At 45.8% G+C, this 17,408-nt stretch overlaps 1 protein-coding gene across 1 annotated transcript in view; it reads left to right on the top strand.

Annotated features, from left to right (window-relative positions):
• The first annotated feature begins 338 nt into the window (after positions 1–338).
• Positions 339–17,408, top strand: part of DNMT1 (DNA methyltransferase 1) — a 59,552-nt gene continuing 42,482 nt past the window's right edge. Inside the window, exons 1-7 of the mRNA XM_082205928.1 lie at positions 339–440; positions 6,556–6,598; positions 6,717–6,824; positions 8,756–9,035; positions 9,778–9,850; positions 10,900–11,002; positions 15,167–15,207. Of these exons, the coding sequence (XP_082062054.1) occupies positions 394–440; positions 6,556–6,598; positions 6,717–6,824; positions 8,756–9,035; positions 9,778–9,850; positions 10,900–11,002; positions 15,167–15,207 (695 nt within the window). The 5' untranslated portion in view covers positions 339–393. The remainder of the gene's footprint in view (positions 441–6,555; positions 6,599–6,716; positions 6,825–8,755; positions 9,036–9,777; positions 9,851–10,899; positions 11,003–15,166; positions 15,208–17,408) is intronic.

Below are 17,408 nucleotides of genomic sequence, written 5' to 3'. Positions count from 1 at the left end.
CAGAGCCACCGGCCGCGGAACAGCGAGCGCAGCCTCGGCAGGAGCCTCGGGCAGACGGGGCTGGGGAGGCCGCGGGCCGAAGCCGGGCGTCCCTCGGGCAGGAGCGCCTGCATTTCCCGCCCGCTCCGGGCTCCGGCCTTTCAGTTCCGCACGGCAGAGCTGCATCCGCTGCACGCAGAGAGATAGAAAGGAGAATGGTCCCTCCCCCCCCCCCGCCTCGCGCGCCTCTTCCGCTCCTCCCTCCCGGTGAGTGGCGGCCGTGAAGTCCCGCCCCTTCCTCCCCGACTCCGGATGGTCTGCCGGGTCCCGCTCCGCCCCCTCCCTCCCGGCGCGCGCGCGCGAATCCGTCTCCTCCCGGCCCGCCTGCCTCGCTGCCGCCGCCTCGCCGCCCCGATGCCCGCCCGGGCCGCCCCGCTGACCCCGGAGGAGCTGCGCCGGCGGTGAGTGCGGGACCCTCGCGGGGGGGGGCAGGCGCTTCCCCGCCCCGCCGGGGGGTCCCCAGCCCCTTTGCCGAGGGGGCGCCTTCTCCCGCCCAGGCCGGGCCGCCCTCCCGGCCCAGGAGCCTCCCAAGGAAAGTTTCCCGAAAGGCGGGCTCTGGTCTCCGGAGGGGGCGGCCGGGGGGAGCCTCGCCTGCGCGGAGGCCCGCATTACTGGGGGGGGGGGCCGCGAGTTCTCCCCCTCGGGGAATTGCAGCGCCCAGTCAGGAAAGCGCTCTCCCTTTTAGTGCAGAATTGGAGGGGTGTCCCTAGACCTGCATTGCTCTGGCTGTCAAACCACAGCTCGAAGGGGGGTCAGCTGTCGGTAAAGGTCCCCAAGGAATTCATTGTCAACTTTCCGCTCCCTCCGCCCCCCTCCCTTCTGAAGGGGCTGGTGCCCCAACTTTTCTTCGTAAAAAAATAGGGTTCTGGGGAATGAAGGTGACTAATTCTCTGCTAGGATTTTCCAAAAGCAGCGACGATGTCAGGAGGAAGAGGAGTCACTTTTCCTGCAGCCAACCTGCCTTTCCTTGGGGTGCAGAGGGGAGAAGCAGCAGAGAAGCCGAAAGCAGCCCTTCAGTTTTCCGGGGGCTTTGCCTTTCCCTTGCTGACCGGCCCCCTTTCTCTCCCTGTGCCCCCCTTGGCACCTGCGAGAGGAAATGGAGGAGCGTTTCTAGTGGAAAGCCTGGCTTTGCGGGAATGTGCCTGTGTCTCTTGAGGGGAAGGGGTAAGCGGAAGCCCCGGCAAACGCCATGGTGGGTTGGCGTCATTGGCAGCCACGAGCTTGCAATGGCTGCTTGGTTCTCCACTTTCTAATGCCCGCTGCGTTTCAGTGGAGCCCTTCCCTCTGCTCCCCTTGGGAGGTGTTTTTTGGGTACCCCCCCCCCCAGGTCTAATCTCGCCTACCTGTCATTCCACATAGTAGTAGCTGTCTATTTCCCTAATCTGTTCAAAACAATTTCCTTTGTCGAAGTGCCTCTGCTTGCTGCTTCTGAAACTAATATCTGTGCTCTGCTGCCAAAACAGGTTGGGTCTGGGATGGGAGGTAGGCGCTGCCCTCTCTTGCCCCATTGGGATTTCTTCCTAGCCTAGAGGATGCCAGTTGCTTCTTTACACTGAAGTAACGCTGCACACCTTTACTGTTTCTCAACTTATTTTTGAGCTTTTGATCTTATTTCTGAAATTGTTGGTAGCAAATATTTATCAACATCATTGTTTCTGTATTCTGTTTTCTAACTTTCACTTTTCTCTCTCAGATGGAAAATAGCCATGTAATCCTTGTTCTATAGGGTGCTGTTGTAGCTCAGGGTCTGTCATGTCTCTGTGTTCCTGCTCTCAGAGCCAACCTAGGCGGTCCTTTGGGCCGGATTGCAAAATGGAATCTGGAAAGTAAACAAGCTAGCCTTTTCACAGCCATGCAGACCGAAAGAAGGAAATGGTTATTTCTCATTTCTTTCCTTTTTTCAGCCTGCTTTCCACCTTGAAGACTCTAGTATGTGCATTTTGCCCACCATTACAGCTGTGAATGGTTGTGAGGCTGTAGCTTGTGCCGCATGGTGCATCTGTTTGCGCATCTACTTCCTGAGTCTCCCTCTCAGAGCAGGGCAGGGGGGCAGCAACTGCTTCTCTGCTCTTGTTTGGAGTCAACAGTCTGGGAGGAACTCGCTTGCCTTTCCCTTATGAGAGCCAGTGGTGGCTCTAAACTTCAGCTCTGGGATTTTCCTAAACCATTTCCCCCCTTTCTGCATTTTTCGATTGTCTGCCCTCAATGGGAACATATCATTCTTGGAAGAGGAGGGGCTGATGGTAGACTCTTGTCCAACACAGCAACATGTTCTCAAACAAAACCTCTTCAGCTTCCATTATTTTCCATCTCTGTGTTGCCTTGCACACAAGTTTGGTCTATGGTGCTTTCGTATGGAAGGGAGCTTCCGAGTGAAGGATTCTGGGCCAGCAGCTCAGCCCAAGTGCTCTGCCTGTAAGTTCTATTCTAACAGCTCAGACTTCTGTTTCTCTTTGGCAAGGGGGTTGTGGGTAGGTGGCATTTCTTAGGATTCTGAATTTGGCCCGGTAGATTAGCATTGTTGACCTTAAGCAAGTTATACATTCAGCACTTTTAGTCAGAGTTGGGCAGTTTGTTGAGCACGTCTGATAATGGCAAATTTGAGGAAAAAATAATTCAGATTTGGCAGCTTCTCTCAAGAGTCTTCAAAGAGATTCTTCCCCAAGGAGAGAAGGCACTGGAAGTACTTGTATTTTAGCAGCAAGACTTCTTGCCTAACAGGCTTCCATTTCCATTTTGCGCCAGGAATGGACGACTCCCTTGACATTGCAGGGAGAAGCAGATAAAGATAATGAGAATGGTGGGGGTTAAACCATTCTCAGAATTCCTTGGTGGGCTTGAGAGGAACGGACTCTCATCCGCTGTTTGCCCTGAGGTCTGGCACTCACTTCCCCATGGAGTGTGAGAACAGGCAAAGGCACTGGGCGCAGAAGCACTTTGTCTGCCGCAACACCCCGGACTCCTTTTCTGGAAATAGAGGTCACCTCATTAATTGATTTTTAAATTGGCTTTAAAATAATGGGGGGTGGGTTGCTGGAAAAATATGCAATGATAAACTGTGGGACATTCAGCTGCATGAGCTGAAATAAGATTTTATTTGGTGCGAGAGACTGCTGGGAGAGGGAAGCCCATGGTTTGCTTATTCTAAGCTTCTTTTTATATTTATGATTCGGCAACCCTCTCTAGAATGCAAGATGAAAAAATATTTACATGTGAGGAAGGGAGAAATTTGAGTATTATTGAGATTAATTAGCAAGAATGAAGACTGTGTGTGACTTGAAAAGAAGAAAGGAGGGGGAGGGGAAGCTCAGGTATGCTGGAAACATAAGAGTCGTTCCCCCCACCTCCACTTAAAACATCGAAAAAGGAAGAAGAGACTGAGATTTGTTTGTGCTTCTGACAGAATGTAATTTAAGATAAAGGATAATTGGCCATAAATCTCAGCTGTAAGGAAGAAAGGAAACAGGGCTGTGGGAGTGGTGTTGCAGAGATACTGAGAGTTGCAACGGAAAATCTCCAGCACATTCGAAAACAGCCCACTTGCCTAGGCTGAAGAAAAACAAAGGTAAAGGACCTCTGGACAGTGAAGTCCAGTCAAAGGCGACTGGGTATCTATTTATCTACTTGCACTGGTGTGCTTTTGAACTGCTAGGTTGGCAGGAGCTGGGACAGAGCAACGGGAGCTCACCCCAGATTCAAACCGCACATCTTCCGATCGGCAAGCCCAAGAGGTTCAGTTAGCAGGCTGTTGTCTGTTCTGAGACTCGGAGGCAAGGGATGGAGAGATAAGTCCTTTGAGAAACTTTTGAGACGCAGTTCTGCCTCAAGTCATGATGGGAGGCAGCATCAGCTGGGAAGTGAAAGAGACAACACCATATATGGTCAAAAGGAATCTCCATGGACACAACAGTTTTTCACATGCAGGACAGAACAAAGATAATACAGTGGATGCTCGGGTTGTGAACGTGATCTGTGCGGGAAGCATGTTTGCAACCCACAGCATTCACAACACGCAGTGCTGCGCATGTGCACATGCGGGTTGTAATTTGGAACTTATGCGCAAAGCGCAATTTAGCACTTCTGTGCATGTGCAACTACCGAAACCCAGAAGTAACCCGTTCTGGTACTTCCGGGTTTCGGCGCGTCCGTAACCCGAAAAAACGCAACCTGAAGCATCTGTAACCCGAGGTATGATTGTAGTTTGAATTCCTCACTTGAAGTTTTATAAATTTATATAATATAACAACACAAATGGAAATCATTAATTATGCAGCTGTTGATTAAAAGATTATTATTATAACTGAAATATAACTGAAATTAATGAGATTATAAACACAGTGACATAAGATCGGAAATGCATCCAATCCATCATGCGGGAGCCATTTTAACTAAAATGTATTAATTGGAAGTTGATTGGCATTTGTATAATTGTATTAATTGGGAATTAATTGATATTGTTATAATTTGGCTATTATTGAGGGAATATTGGAAAACTAATAAAAAATTATTTACAAAAAGGCTTCTCGCCTAACAGAGATTTCTTCCCTACAGTTCACTAAGTTGTAAAACAAGAATGTAAACTAGTGTGCTAAGGATGTGTTATATGCTAGGGTAGTGGTGGCTGGCCACTTTGGATTTGTAGGATAAGTAAAAAGAGACATGGGAAAAATATCAAAATTGGATGCAAAGTTGGAGTGGGGGGGGGACTTGCATGTGGCGGCACTCCCTTGGCCTCAGGGAATGTCACAATGGAACAGGAATTAAATGTGCAAAGTGCAAGCAAATGGCGCCCTTTTTGCCTTGGCTTGTGTCCTGGGGCAAAGTGTGTCAGCAGCTCTTTGTTTTTGGTTGAGGGGGTGGTTCCCTGGTACGCATCCAAAGAGAAACATTTTGCCTCAATGGAGTTAAGGAATTAGTCAGTTTCTGAAAAATTTGCTCCTGTTCTTACAGGCATGTGTGTCTGTACACATCAGGAAATGACAAAAAGTGCAGAAGAGGGTCTCCAGAGTTGCTTTCTGGAACATATTGGTGCCTGTATGTAGCTGGGGCCTCTGTTTAATCATGTGCTTTGAAGGAAAACTTTCATATGCCATTTTGTAGATTTCTGGCTTCCAGCTGGAAATGTTTGGCTCTTGAGAAGAGGACACATAGATTTTGGGGGAAGTGGAATTCAAAGCCTAAGGTCTCTATGTGAATCCACAAATACAGACACATCAGCATAGGAAGGGGTGACCAGAGGGAAGCAGGTTTTCTATGTGCATTGCAGGGGGTTGGACTAGATCATCCTCGTGGTCCCTTCCAACTCTATAATTCTACGATTCATCTCTCCCTTGGCCTTCATCAGTGGAACCCATTCTTCCCCTCCAACCCAAATTGACATGTCATCAACCCCACTGCTGCTTCCCTCTGCGTAGGCAGCTGTGGGTCTAGGTTAGGGGTAGCCAACATGGTGACATCTGGATATTGTTGGATTTCAACTTCCATCAGCCCCAGCAAGCCTGGCCATTGGTCAGGGATGAATGGGAGTTGTAGTCAAACAATGTCCTGCAGGACATGCTGGCTGGCTTGCCCTGGTCTAGGTGCTGCCTCTGAAGGGCTGAGCTTGGCTTTGGCTCCCCCCCCCCAGCCAACTCTTTCTGGGAAATGGGAAATTAGGGAAGCATTCCACAGATCTGAAATAATCCTTGCTAGCCAGCTAGAACATGCTCTCAGTTTGTGGGTCTGTGAAGGGGTGGGCAGTAGCATGGATTTCCTCCCTAAATTGAGCACTCTAGACCCCCACCCCAGCTATTCTAAGGGATAATCTTTCTATATAGGTTTCTACCCCACTCAATTCCAATTCTTCCCTCAGAATGGTTTTGTTGGATTGCCATCTTAGTGAATATGGCAAATAAAGCAACAGCAAAACAAATAACAGCATGGAATGCTAAGGCATGCTTGACTTCTTCCCGGGTTCTTTGTCCTTCCTGGGCTTGGATGACCAAATTCTCGTGTCAGCTGAGGGAGACATCCATTTTTTCACTCTGTGGAAATGTATTGATTTCTCTTTCTCGAGGTGAGGCTTCCTGAGCAGTGCTGGTGGGGAGAACCAACCAAGTGATGCCAACCCAGCCACAGCCATTAACAGGGCTAAAATAAGGGAGGTGGAAGTAACATTTTATTCTTTCAGCCAACTTAGGTATCTCCTTATTCTCTGCAGTAAGCCAGGTGGCTCTTGGGTACTATTGACAGATGACATGGTGCAGATAAAAGAATCTGAGACATCTGGAGGGGTCAGGTTCTCCATTTCTGCCAATAAACGCCGCTTCCCCCTGAGTCCTATTGCCCAGGCGTGAGGGCAGCAGGGAGACGTGTGTTGGTGTCCCACATACTGCTGCCAAGCCCCTCTTTCCCCCTTCCCTACCCCAGTGTCATCCAGGAGGTGAAATACCACCTGTCTCAGCCCTCTGAAGCTCCCTTGTAAGAGGCTGTTTCCTAATGAGGAACTGTGTTTGTTTTTGTTTGTTTTTCAAACAGGCTAAAAGATCTAGAAAGGGATGAAGATGGCCTTGGTGAAAGAGTGAGTGCACGAGTGTCCCCCTCCCCCTTTTAATGGAGAGTCATGCCAGTGCCTCCTTGCAGCCACCCCCTGAGAAGGTGTGAGTTGCCAGTTTAATATGCTCTCTGTCTGTCTTTAGGAATGTGTTAAGGAAAAACTGAGTCTGATGCACGGCTTCTTGCAAGCCGATGTTCAGAATCAACTGAAAGACCTGGAGACCAAGTTTCACAAAGAGGAGCTTTCAGAGGTATGTAATTATAGGGATGGGTCAGTTCCTCCTGTTCCATTCAGATACCGTTCTGTGGGTTTGACTGTGCCTGCCTTCCCAGTTGGATGGGGGTGATTTCTAAAATGAGAAAGGTTCTCCAGTTTGCTGCAGTTATCAACATATATATATATATATGTGTGTGTGTGTGTATGTATATTTATGTATTTATTTGTGTGTGGGGGGGTATATATTCTGCTGGGCAGATCAGATGGTTTGTGGGGTAATGTGGCAGCAAAAGACTTGTCTTTCGGTGCCACACTTCCCTGCAGACCACCTGATGCACCTGGAAGCAAAATAATAATAATAATATTGATTGATTTTATTGCTTGCTTGCTGCTGTAGGGCGAATTAGGTGGTCTATGGGGTAGCATGGCAGCAAAATTAAAATGGCACCTAGACATTTTGTTTTGGCGTCTAGAACACAAGTCCCAGGAGCCACATGGTTCCTAGCTTTATATAAATTGGTTTTTTTTAAATCTAAGGCAGATTGTAAATTCCATAGATTGCTCTAGATTGCGCTAAATTGTATGACTCTGCATTAGGATCATAACTAGGATGATAACTCCACAGTATTCTGTTGAGACAATTGCCAAAACAATAGATTTCTGCCTGTCTTTTTCTATACATATTCAAGGACACTGAGCCAGATCATTGCATTGTAGGCTAAGGGCTATTTCACACAGTGTTTGAAACTCCCATTATTCTCGGCGCATTTTGTGACTGGTAATTTCATTAGCTCGAGCAGTTTCTGAGCTCTGGGTGCAGTACTGTGCCTAAGATTTCAGCTTAAAACTGCAGAGTGGAAGAAAAGGAGGACCTTTTTCTGCCTCCCCCGCCTTCCAGCTACTATCTGAAGCCTGGAGAAGAGACCCTCTTAAGAATATCGGGGGGGGGGGCAGGGGAAGCATGGCTTTGTTTTTTGAAATCTTCAGATGAGAACTAGACAACGTGAAACATGAATATGAGATTTTAGCTGCAGTTCATTCATTTTCAGCCTTGTATTCTTGTTATAAAAAGTGTGCCTAGGCATTCAATTGTTGCACCCATAACCTAGGTTTAAGGTGCCATTTAGCTCCCAGCCTTCGTATCTGTTTCTAACACTGATTTCATACTCTGGCCTGGCATGTAGACTCTATAGTGTTGTGCTGTAAGAATAAGTGTGTGTGTGTGTGGGGGGGGTATTATTATTAAATTTTGTATACCACCCTACATCTATTGATCTCGGGGCGGTTGGCAGCATACAGTGGTGCCTTGCAAGACGAAATTAATTCGTTCCGCAAGTTTTGCCTTCTAGCGAATTTTTCGTCTTGCGAAGCACGGTTTTAACGGTTTAACAAAGTCGCAAGACGTTTTCGTCTTGCGAAGCAAGCCCATAGGGAAATTCGTCTTGCAAGGCAAATCGCAAACGGAAAAACCTTTCGTCTAGCGAGTTTTTTGTCTTGCGAGGCATTCGTCTTGCGAGGTACCACTGTACTTATCATGCTATTGCATGTCAAAAATATTGTGTGAGTGAAAGGATATATGTGTAGATTTGACTCATTTGTATCTTGGCCAGGCAGTTCATCTGCTGTATAGGAGCATGGACAGATTGTCCACTGTGTTCCACAGCTGGGCGATAATCCGATTTATTGTCTGAAACCGGTATGGCATTCACATTGCATTATCGGTTTCAGACATTTTAAGCTGCCGATACGTCTTGGCTCCCCATCCACCATGTATTGGCAGCTCAAATTGCCTTCACTGGAGCTGGCAGGTTGCGTCTTTCCTCTTTTGCTCCCGGAAGAAAGACACAGCAGGTGGAACCAGGATCTCAGAATTTCTTATCTCCCCCCTCCTCCTCTGCAAAGTCCATTGATGTGCCCAGAATATGTGCACTGCACTCAGCCTGTTCCTCTTTCCCTTTGCTGCAGGAACTGTACCTGGCCAAAGTCAAAACCTTGCTCCACCAAGAACTCGCTTTGGAGAATGGAGATAGCCTGGAGCTTGGCCAGAAGCCCAACGGCTGCACAGAAAATGGTGCCTATGGCAGTGATGAAGAGCCTGAGAGAAGAAACAGCAAGGAAGAAGAGGACAGCACCATGGAGGTGGAGGAGGCAGCAGCATCATCTTGCTCCTCCACACCATTGGCTTCACCCTCTGTGCCCAAAGCCCGCAGGGGTAGGAAGAGCAAGTCCAACAGTGAGAACAGAAGTACGTCATTTAGAGACTTGCTTCAACATGGCTCTTGGGAGTCTCCACTACTTTGACTCTGGATACGTAGCATAAATGGCAGGAAAGCCAAAGCCTTCTGGAAATTGAGGGTGTTTCTCTCCCCACTCCCACTTACTATTTAGGTTTCAAATAAATGAGGGCAGATGTGGCATAGTTACTTCTGTGGACTTGCTTGCCAGAGGCTGGCCTTGGAGCATTGCAGGTTCTCATTTAAGTTCAGCCTGGAGAAATGAGCCATCTGCAGGATCTACTCCTAGCTCCTATTCATGAATTGGCTTGCTGTCTCCTTGCATACAGATAGATTTTCATCCTGCTTTAAGAGCGTGAACCCTTTTTTTTATAAAAAAGGGAAAATAGGAAGTGATGACGACGACAATGATGATTTTGAGAATGCAAATTCTGTTTCCAAATTCAACAAGCCTGATAATGAACATTTTGAGTCCCTTCCCTTTTTATTTTTCTTTCCCTTTGGTGAAAGCATCAGGGTCCTGTGACATCTGGAGGGCACTGTGTTGGGGAAGGCTGCTGCAAATAGTGAGGGCAAGCAAGTCTGTCCTTCAAGTCTGTTTCAGATTAAGATTCTGCAGTTGGTAATAGAAGATGGGTTTGTTTGGGCTTGGCTGGGGGGCGGGGAATCTAATCTGCTTTAAGCACTTTGAAAGCAGCAGAAACCTTTTATGTATGGTAACTGCAACTGATTCTATTTTCTATTAATCTGCAGAATCCCCAAGCAGTTCAAGGATCACCCGTAGTTCTGGCAAGCAACCAACCATAGTAGCTATGTTTTCCAAAGGGTGAGTAGGTTGTGTGTAAACCTGGTGTGACTGTTCTTTTGTGGGTTTTTCTTAACGATTCTTTTGCTTATTTGACTCTCATCCCCCATACTGCTGCCACCTTTTACTCTGATTGCCCCATTACCACTTACATCAAGGTGGTTAACATTGAGCACTGAACGGTACAGGTGTTCATGTGAGACACGGAGCAGCCAGGTGACCTGGGGAAAGAAACATCAGGCAAGTGGACCTCTGTTGGAGATCAAGAATAAGAGAGCAAGAAGATCAAGTACAGTCGTACCTCGGAAGTTGAACAGAATCTGTTCTGGAAGTCCGTTCGACTTCCAAAACATTTGGAAACCAAGGCGTGGCTTCCGATTGGCTGCAGGAAGCCGCGTTGGATATTTGGGTTCCAAAAGAACATTCACTAACTGGAACACTCACTTTCGGGTTTGTGGTGTTCAGGAGCCAAAAGGACTTGCAAGGCGTTCAACTTCCGAGGTACGACTGTATATAAAGAGGAGTGGAAAAAATTTGTGGAATATTTGGAAAATAACTGTAAAGCAAGTGAAAATGTTAGCAGCATTAAGGTAAATTCAATAGTATAACACACAGTAGAGAGTGTAAAACAAGAAAATCCTTAATAAAATATTATAAAAAGAAAAAAAGGGAAAAAACACACAGTAGAGAGAGATAATTGCCGGGGGACGGGACAGACGGACGGACAACGATGACTAAAATGGATTTTTTTGGTTCTTAGAATATGCAGAAAATATGGGAAAATTTAAAGAACCATGGAAGGGGAAGGAGGGAAGTTGATGAATGTACGGCTACAATGGTGGATATTTAATGATGGAAATGTATATTTGATCATTTTCAATAAAAATCAATTAAAAGAATTAAATTAAAATGTCACATTTCCATGGCTATCCAATTCATGCTGCATTATCTGAACATGGTTTGTAAAGTTAAAACCCATTTATTTTTTCTTAGCTTTCCACCTTCATTAATAAGCACAGTGAACATTTTGTCAAAATAACGTTACCTAAATTAATTCCTTTTTGCAATAGATCCAATAAACGCAAATCTGAGGAAGTGAATGGAGACCTGAAACAAGAAATTAGTGTAGAAAATGAGGAGGAGGAAGAGGAGGAGCAGCAGCCTGGAGAGAAGGTAAATGCTGATTGCTTTACTAGTTTACTCCACCACCACCAGAATGCTTGAAATGTATGCATGAAACTTCTGTTGTTGTTTTTTAATAGATATTTATTAAGAATTTTCCATTTTAATACATTAAAAAACCAAAAAGAAAAAAACAAAACAAAAAAATAAAACATATACAATTTACAATCCTTATTTTTCTATAACATATTTCCCTGACTTCCCCACACCTCCCCTTCTTATATTCCAATTCAAATTGTTAATTCAACAAGTTCTTATCCCCAGTTTTTAACCTTTTTATATTTAGTTCAAATTAAAAAACCAATTTTACAACATCAAAATTTATATATTTTTTTAAATAAAATTTTTATTGGGTTTTCACATTTTACATTGACATCACAAACACACAAAGACAAAGACAAACATGCATAATTTCAAATCCTTACTTTCTTAACCACATTTTCTGACTTCCCCGTGCCACCCCTTCATACATCCTAATTCCAATAGTTGGCCCAGCAAGTTCTTACTTTCATCTTCAAAATATTATTATAGTCTTTTTTTACTTAGTTCTTCTTAGTTAACCAGTTTTAACTTATACATCAATTATAATCTTAACATCCTTTTCTAAGGTCGACCCAAGTTCCCTTTCACGAATTTCCCAGTTTTAAGTATCAGTTACTAAACACACTAAAGTTAAATATCATAAAAATTCTCCTCCTTTTGGATTCAAAAGCTCTCCCCCTCCTCTTTCCCGGTTTCGATCCCCAAAAGATGTCCACAATATCAGTTCTTAACCTGGATTTCTCACATCCGAGGCCTTCAAATCCCCATCAGTCCCTCTCTGTCGATTTAGTTGGTAGTCCTTTGTGTTGGTCATCAGGTCTCGAAGGAGCTCTTTCCCAATAGGATCCAGATTTCTTCCAACCAGTCCTCCATATTCCAAAAGGGAGCCCCAATCATAATTCTTGCTTCTTTTAAGTCCCAATGTTCCAAATGTCCCAAAGGCTTCCCCTTTCATCATGAACAAATTTGCCATCCGTGGTTCTTCCGATCACCCCATAAAGGGATCACTCCCTACTTCATACTCAATTTCAATTTTTTTGTAATCCACAATTTGCTTGTTTTCTTTATATTCCACAACTGTAGGCTTTTGGTTGGCACTTTCCACCAGCAATATTTCCGCTCCTTCTTCTCTCTCCTCTAGTCCTGAAATTATCTCTTCTGATTCAGCTGCAGAGTTGTTTTTTGTCAAGTCCTTAACACAGTCCGCAGGGTTGTTTACTTTTACATTCAAGGTCATAAGTTTTGTAGCCATAGCTGTGTTCTGGTCTTGTAGCATTCCCACGAGAAAGAACATTTTTTCTAACTCTGCTTGTATTTTTCCATCTGCAGCCATTGTAATGTCTCAGAATCCCCCCAGAGGGATTCTGGTTACTTAGTATTCCTTCTCCAATAGTCAGTAACTTTAATTATTTATTTCTTCTTTGTTTCCAACGACTTAAAAACAAATGTAACTCATCCAGTCTCAGAGATAGTAAATAACAATTTTTTCTAGCTTTAAAAGCTCGTTTGACAGCTCCTTTGACAGCTGTCAAACTCTTTACATTTCCTCAACAGGCTCACTCACGGATCGCTCCCGGATCCGGGGGGGGGGGGGTTCACATCGACTTCTAAAATTCCGTTCTCATCCTCCAGCACAAAACTTCTAATGCCAATCGTAAAATTAATAACTTTTGTCTCACAACGAGATAAATAGTCTCTCCACCTTAGTTATCCAATTCTTGCTTTAAATGCCTGTAGAAAGAGGGAGCGGACTTCCTTTTGGCACTCCCCCGATCGTTCCAAATTCACAAAACAGAAATTTTTAAAATCCAAATTCCTTACTACTCACGGGTTGTTTCTTTTTTAGTCCAGATGTTCAAGGAAAAAAGTCAGCGCTCTCCGGCTATGGCTCGCGGCTACACTCCACTGAAGTAGCTGTCTACTCACAGCACCGCGCCACTCCGCACCCTCTCCAAAGCCTTTAAAAAGGCTTCTTTGTGGGTCAGGGGGGCGCAAATGGTGCCCGCCGAGTCACCAAGTCCACAGGCTTCCGCGCCTGTGGTTTCTGAGGGTCCCCGCGCCGCTGCCGCGGCAGGACCCGTCCTTAGTAGAGCCGATTCCCTCCGGAGCTCGGAGGGAATCCGCCATTGACCGATCGCGCTAACCCGGAAGTACAACACCAAAATTTATATATCAGTGCTCATTCTTAAATCTTAAATCTTTTTTCTAAAGTCGACCCAAATTCCCTTCCACGAATTCCCCACTTTTCATACGAATAACAAAACAGAATAAAAAGAAAAAAGACGGATTATAATTATACACCCTTTGGATCCCCAAACCCCACCCCATCCCCTTTCCCGGTTTCAATCCCCAACAAATGTCCATCAGTCTTAATCTGCTATCAGCCTGGAGATCTCACGTCCAAGGCTCTTAATTCTCTCTCAGTTCCTCTCTGCCGGTTTTTTTGATAGTCCTTAGTATTAAACACCAAATCTCGGAGACGCTCTGGCCCGATAGGGACAATGTTTCTTCCAGCCAGACCTCCATACTTAAAAGTGGAGCCCAAATCTTTTTTCTTACTCCTTTCTAGTCCAAATGTCCCCAAAGCTCCAACTTTCACCTTAATCAAATTTGTAATCCTTGGGTCTTCAGATCTCCACATGAGGAGATCTCTCCATTCTTCAATCTCCAGCTCAGACCAGATTTTCATTATCAAGTTCTTATTTTCCTTTATAACCATCATGTCAGGCCTCTGACTCTCCTTTGTCATCTGCAACATTGCATCTCCTTCCTTTTCCTCAGAAACAACATGTATCTCTTTCTCCACAATCTCAAAGTTCTCAAATTTCTCCTCTTGTCCAGCTGCATGAACTTCCTGGATCAAGTCCTTATCAAATTCAATGAATTTGTTTACTGTTAAGTCCAGAGTTGCAACGTTGGTAGCCAAAACATCAATTTGGCCTTGTAACTTTCCCAAGAGAAAAAAAAAACTCTGTCCAATTTAGCTTGAATTTTCCCTCCTTCAGTCATTCTTGTAATGTCCCTAAACCCCCTCTAGAGGGATTTTGGTTACTTAGTATTCCTTCCAGTTCAAATCCAAAAATCAAGTTAGTTTGTATCAGATTTTCCTTGTTTTCGACAAAATATAGTCAAATTGTAACGAATATAACCAGCAGAGACAATAAAACCAAGTTCTCTTTTCCCGTCTTGACAGCTAATTTGACAGCTGTCAAACTCTTCAATATCTCTTCAACAGGCTCTCTCGCGGATCACTCCCGGGTCCGGGGGGGGGGGTGGCACTTCAGCTCCCAAAATTAGCTCTTATCCTCCAGTAAGATTACTTAAATTGCCAAATCATGAAATTAATGTCTTTACCCAATAAAAAAGAAAAAATCCTCTCGACCTTAGATAGCTGGTCCTTGCTTTAAATTATATACAAGACGGGGAGACAGACTTCCTGTTTGCGCCTTCCCCGATCGTGCCTAATTAAAAAAAATTTTTTTTCCTTTAGAAATCCAATTTCTGTACTACTCACGGGTTGCTGCTTTAAAATCCAATTGTTCACAAGAAGAAGTCAGCGCTCTCCGACCATGGCATGCGGCTTCACTCTGCAGGAGAAGCAGTCGACTCTCAGCACCGCGCCACTCACCCCGTCCCCTGTTCTGAAGCCTTTAAAAAGGCTCCTTCGCGGGTCGGGGGGGGCGCAAATGGTGCCCGCCGAGTCACCAGGTTCACAGGCTGCACCGCCTGTGATTTTTAAGGGTCCCCGCGTCGCCGCAGCGGCTAGACCCAACTCCTGCGGAGCCGATTCCCTCCGGAGCTCGGAGGGAATCCGCCATTAGCCTATGGCGCTAACCCGGAAGTCCTTCTGAATTCTCACTTGCATTTGGAATTTTGGATTTAATATTGCTGTTTCACCCTGGAGTGGGGATAAATTATGGGCCCTTGAAAAGCCTTTGCCAGCTTGGTGCCCTCCATATGTTTGGGACTGCTGTTCCTGTCAGCCTGATGGGAGCTCCTGGAGGCTTCCAGGGTGGTGAAGGCTGCCCTAGAAGGTTAATGCTTCACACCTAATTTTAAAGAAAGAGAAAACGTTTCTTTCTTCTCAATACCATCTTCCTTTTTGCTCTCAAGGAACAAGATGAGAAAAGAATCAAAATAGAAGCCAAAGAAGGGTAAGTGACTGGGCGCATGAGATCTCATCAGCTTTCTCTGCATGTATGTTTGCTAGCAAGAAATGTAACCATTTTCATCAATGGATATGAGAAGCAACACTCTCTTTTTGTTTTTGGGAACATACTTAGGCCAAAACTAAACATTTACGACACATGACCACCACAGAAAATGATGATGATGATGATGATAATAATAATAATAATTAATAATAATTCCCCACCAATCTAGCTGGGTTTCTAGCAGCACATATAAAAACATAGTAAAACATCAAACATTAAAAACTTCCAGATACAGGGCTGCCTTCAGATGTTGTGTAGTTCTTTATCTCCTTGACATTTGATGTGAGGGTATTCCACAGGGCAGGCGCCACTGCCGAGAAGGCCCTCTGCCTGGTTCCCGGTAGCTTCACTTCTTGCAGTGAGGGAACCACCAGAAGGCCCTCGGAGCTGGACCTCAGTGTCCGGGCTGAATGATGGTGGTGGACACGTTCCTTCAGGTATACATGACCAAGGCCGTTTAGGGCTATAAAGATCAGCACCAACATTTTGAATTGTGCTCGGAAATATATTGGTAGCCAGTGAATATTCTTTAAGACTGGTGTTATATGGTCCCGGCGGCCACTCCCAGTCACCAGTCTACATGCTGCATTCTGAATTAGTTGTAGTTTCTAAGTCACCTTCAAAGGTAGTCCCATGTAGAGCGCATGTCAATAAGCAGGAGATAGCCAGAGCATGCACCACTCTGGTGAGACAGTCTGTGGGCAGGTAGGGTCTCAGCTGGTGTACCAGATGGAGCTGGTAGACATTACTCTGGACACAGAATTGATCTGCACTTCCATGGACAGCTGTGAGTCCAGAATGACTCCCAGGCTGCTCACCTACTCCTTCAGGGCCACAGTTGCCCCATTCAGGACCAGGGAGTCCCCCACACCCATCTGGCCCGTCCCCCAGAAACAGTACTTCTAGTCAGGATTCAACCTCAATCGGTTAGCTGCCAACCATCCTCCAACTGCCTCCAGACACTCACAGGATATTCACTGCCTTCACTGGTTTCAGTTTAAAGGAGAGGTAGGTCTGGGTATCAACAGCATACTGGTGAAAACTCAGCCCAAACCCCCTGATAGTCTCCCCCAGCGGCTTCATATAGATGTTGAAAAGCATGGGGGAGAGGACAGAACCCTGAGGCACCCCACAAGTGAGAGCCCAGGGGTCTGAACACTCATTCCCCAACCAATTTCTGGACACGGTTCCAAAGGAAGGAGCTGGACCACTGTATAACAGTGCTCCCAGCTCCTTTAGTCAGTCCAGAAGGAGGTCATGATTGATGGTATCAAAAGCCGCTGAGAGATCCAGCAGAACTAGGAAACAGCTTTCACCTATGTCCCTAGCCCACCAGAGATCATCGACCAGCGCGACCAAGGCGGTTTCAGTCCCATGATGAGGCCTGAACCCCGATTGGAAGGGATCCAAATGGTCCACATCCTCCAGGCATGCCTGGAGTTGTTCAGCGACCACATGATCAGTCACCTTGCCCAATAATGGATGGTTTGAGACTGGGCAATAGTTAGCCATATTGGCCAGGTCCAAATATCTACCTACCTATGGCCCTCCCTCAATCCAGTTTCCAAAAATCTAGAGCAATTTACCTGAGGAGACTAGGACAGTTTGCTGTTTACAGACTAGGGGTGATGGAGCCAAACTTAAGTCATGCTTAGAGAAGACCCATCAAGATCAATGGCACTTGACCAGGCACAGGCAACCTTGGCCCTTCAGATGTTTTGGGACTACAGTTCCCATCATCCCTGACCACCGGTCCTGTTAGCTAGGGATCATGGGAGTTGTAGTCCCAAAAAATATGGCGGGCCGAGGTTGCCTATGCCTGCACTTGACCATGACATTATTTCAGTGGGTTTGACTGAAATAATGGGGGGGGGGAGCCACTGGTGGGGGGGGGGAGACCAGGGTTGAAATTTCCACTCAGCCATGATGTCTTCTGGCTGCTCTTGGGCCACTTACAGTCTCTTAGCCTAAGCTGCCTCACCTGGTTGTGAGGATAAAATGCAGAGGGATGAGAACCACACATGCCACCTTCAGCTCTTTGGAAGAAAGGGAGGATATAAATGTAGTAATTGTAGTAGTATAGTGATGATGATGATGATGATGTTGATAAATAGATTTCCTGAGGGTCACATGCCAGTGTT

This window comes from Podarcis vaucheri, assembly GCF_965113315.1.
Source record: "Podarcis vaucheri genome assembly, chromosome: 17".
Lineage (NCBI taxonomy): Eukaryota > Metazoa > Chordata > Lepidosauria > Squamata > Lacertidae > Podarcis > Podarcis vaucheri.
This window is presented reverse-complemented; position numbering and strand designations above follow the sequence as displayed.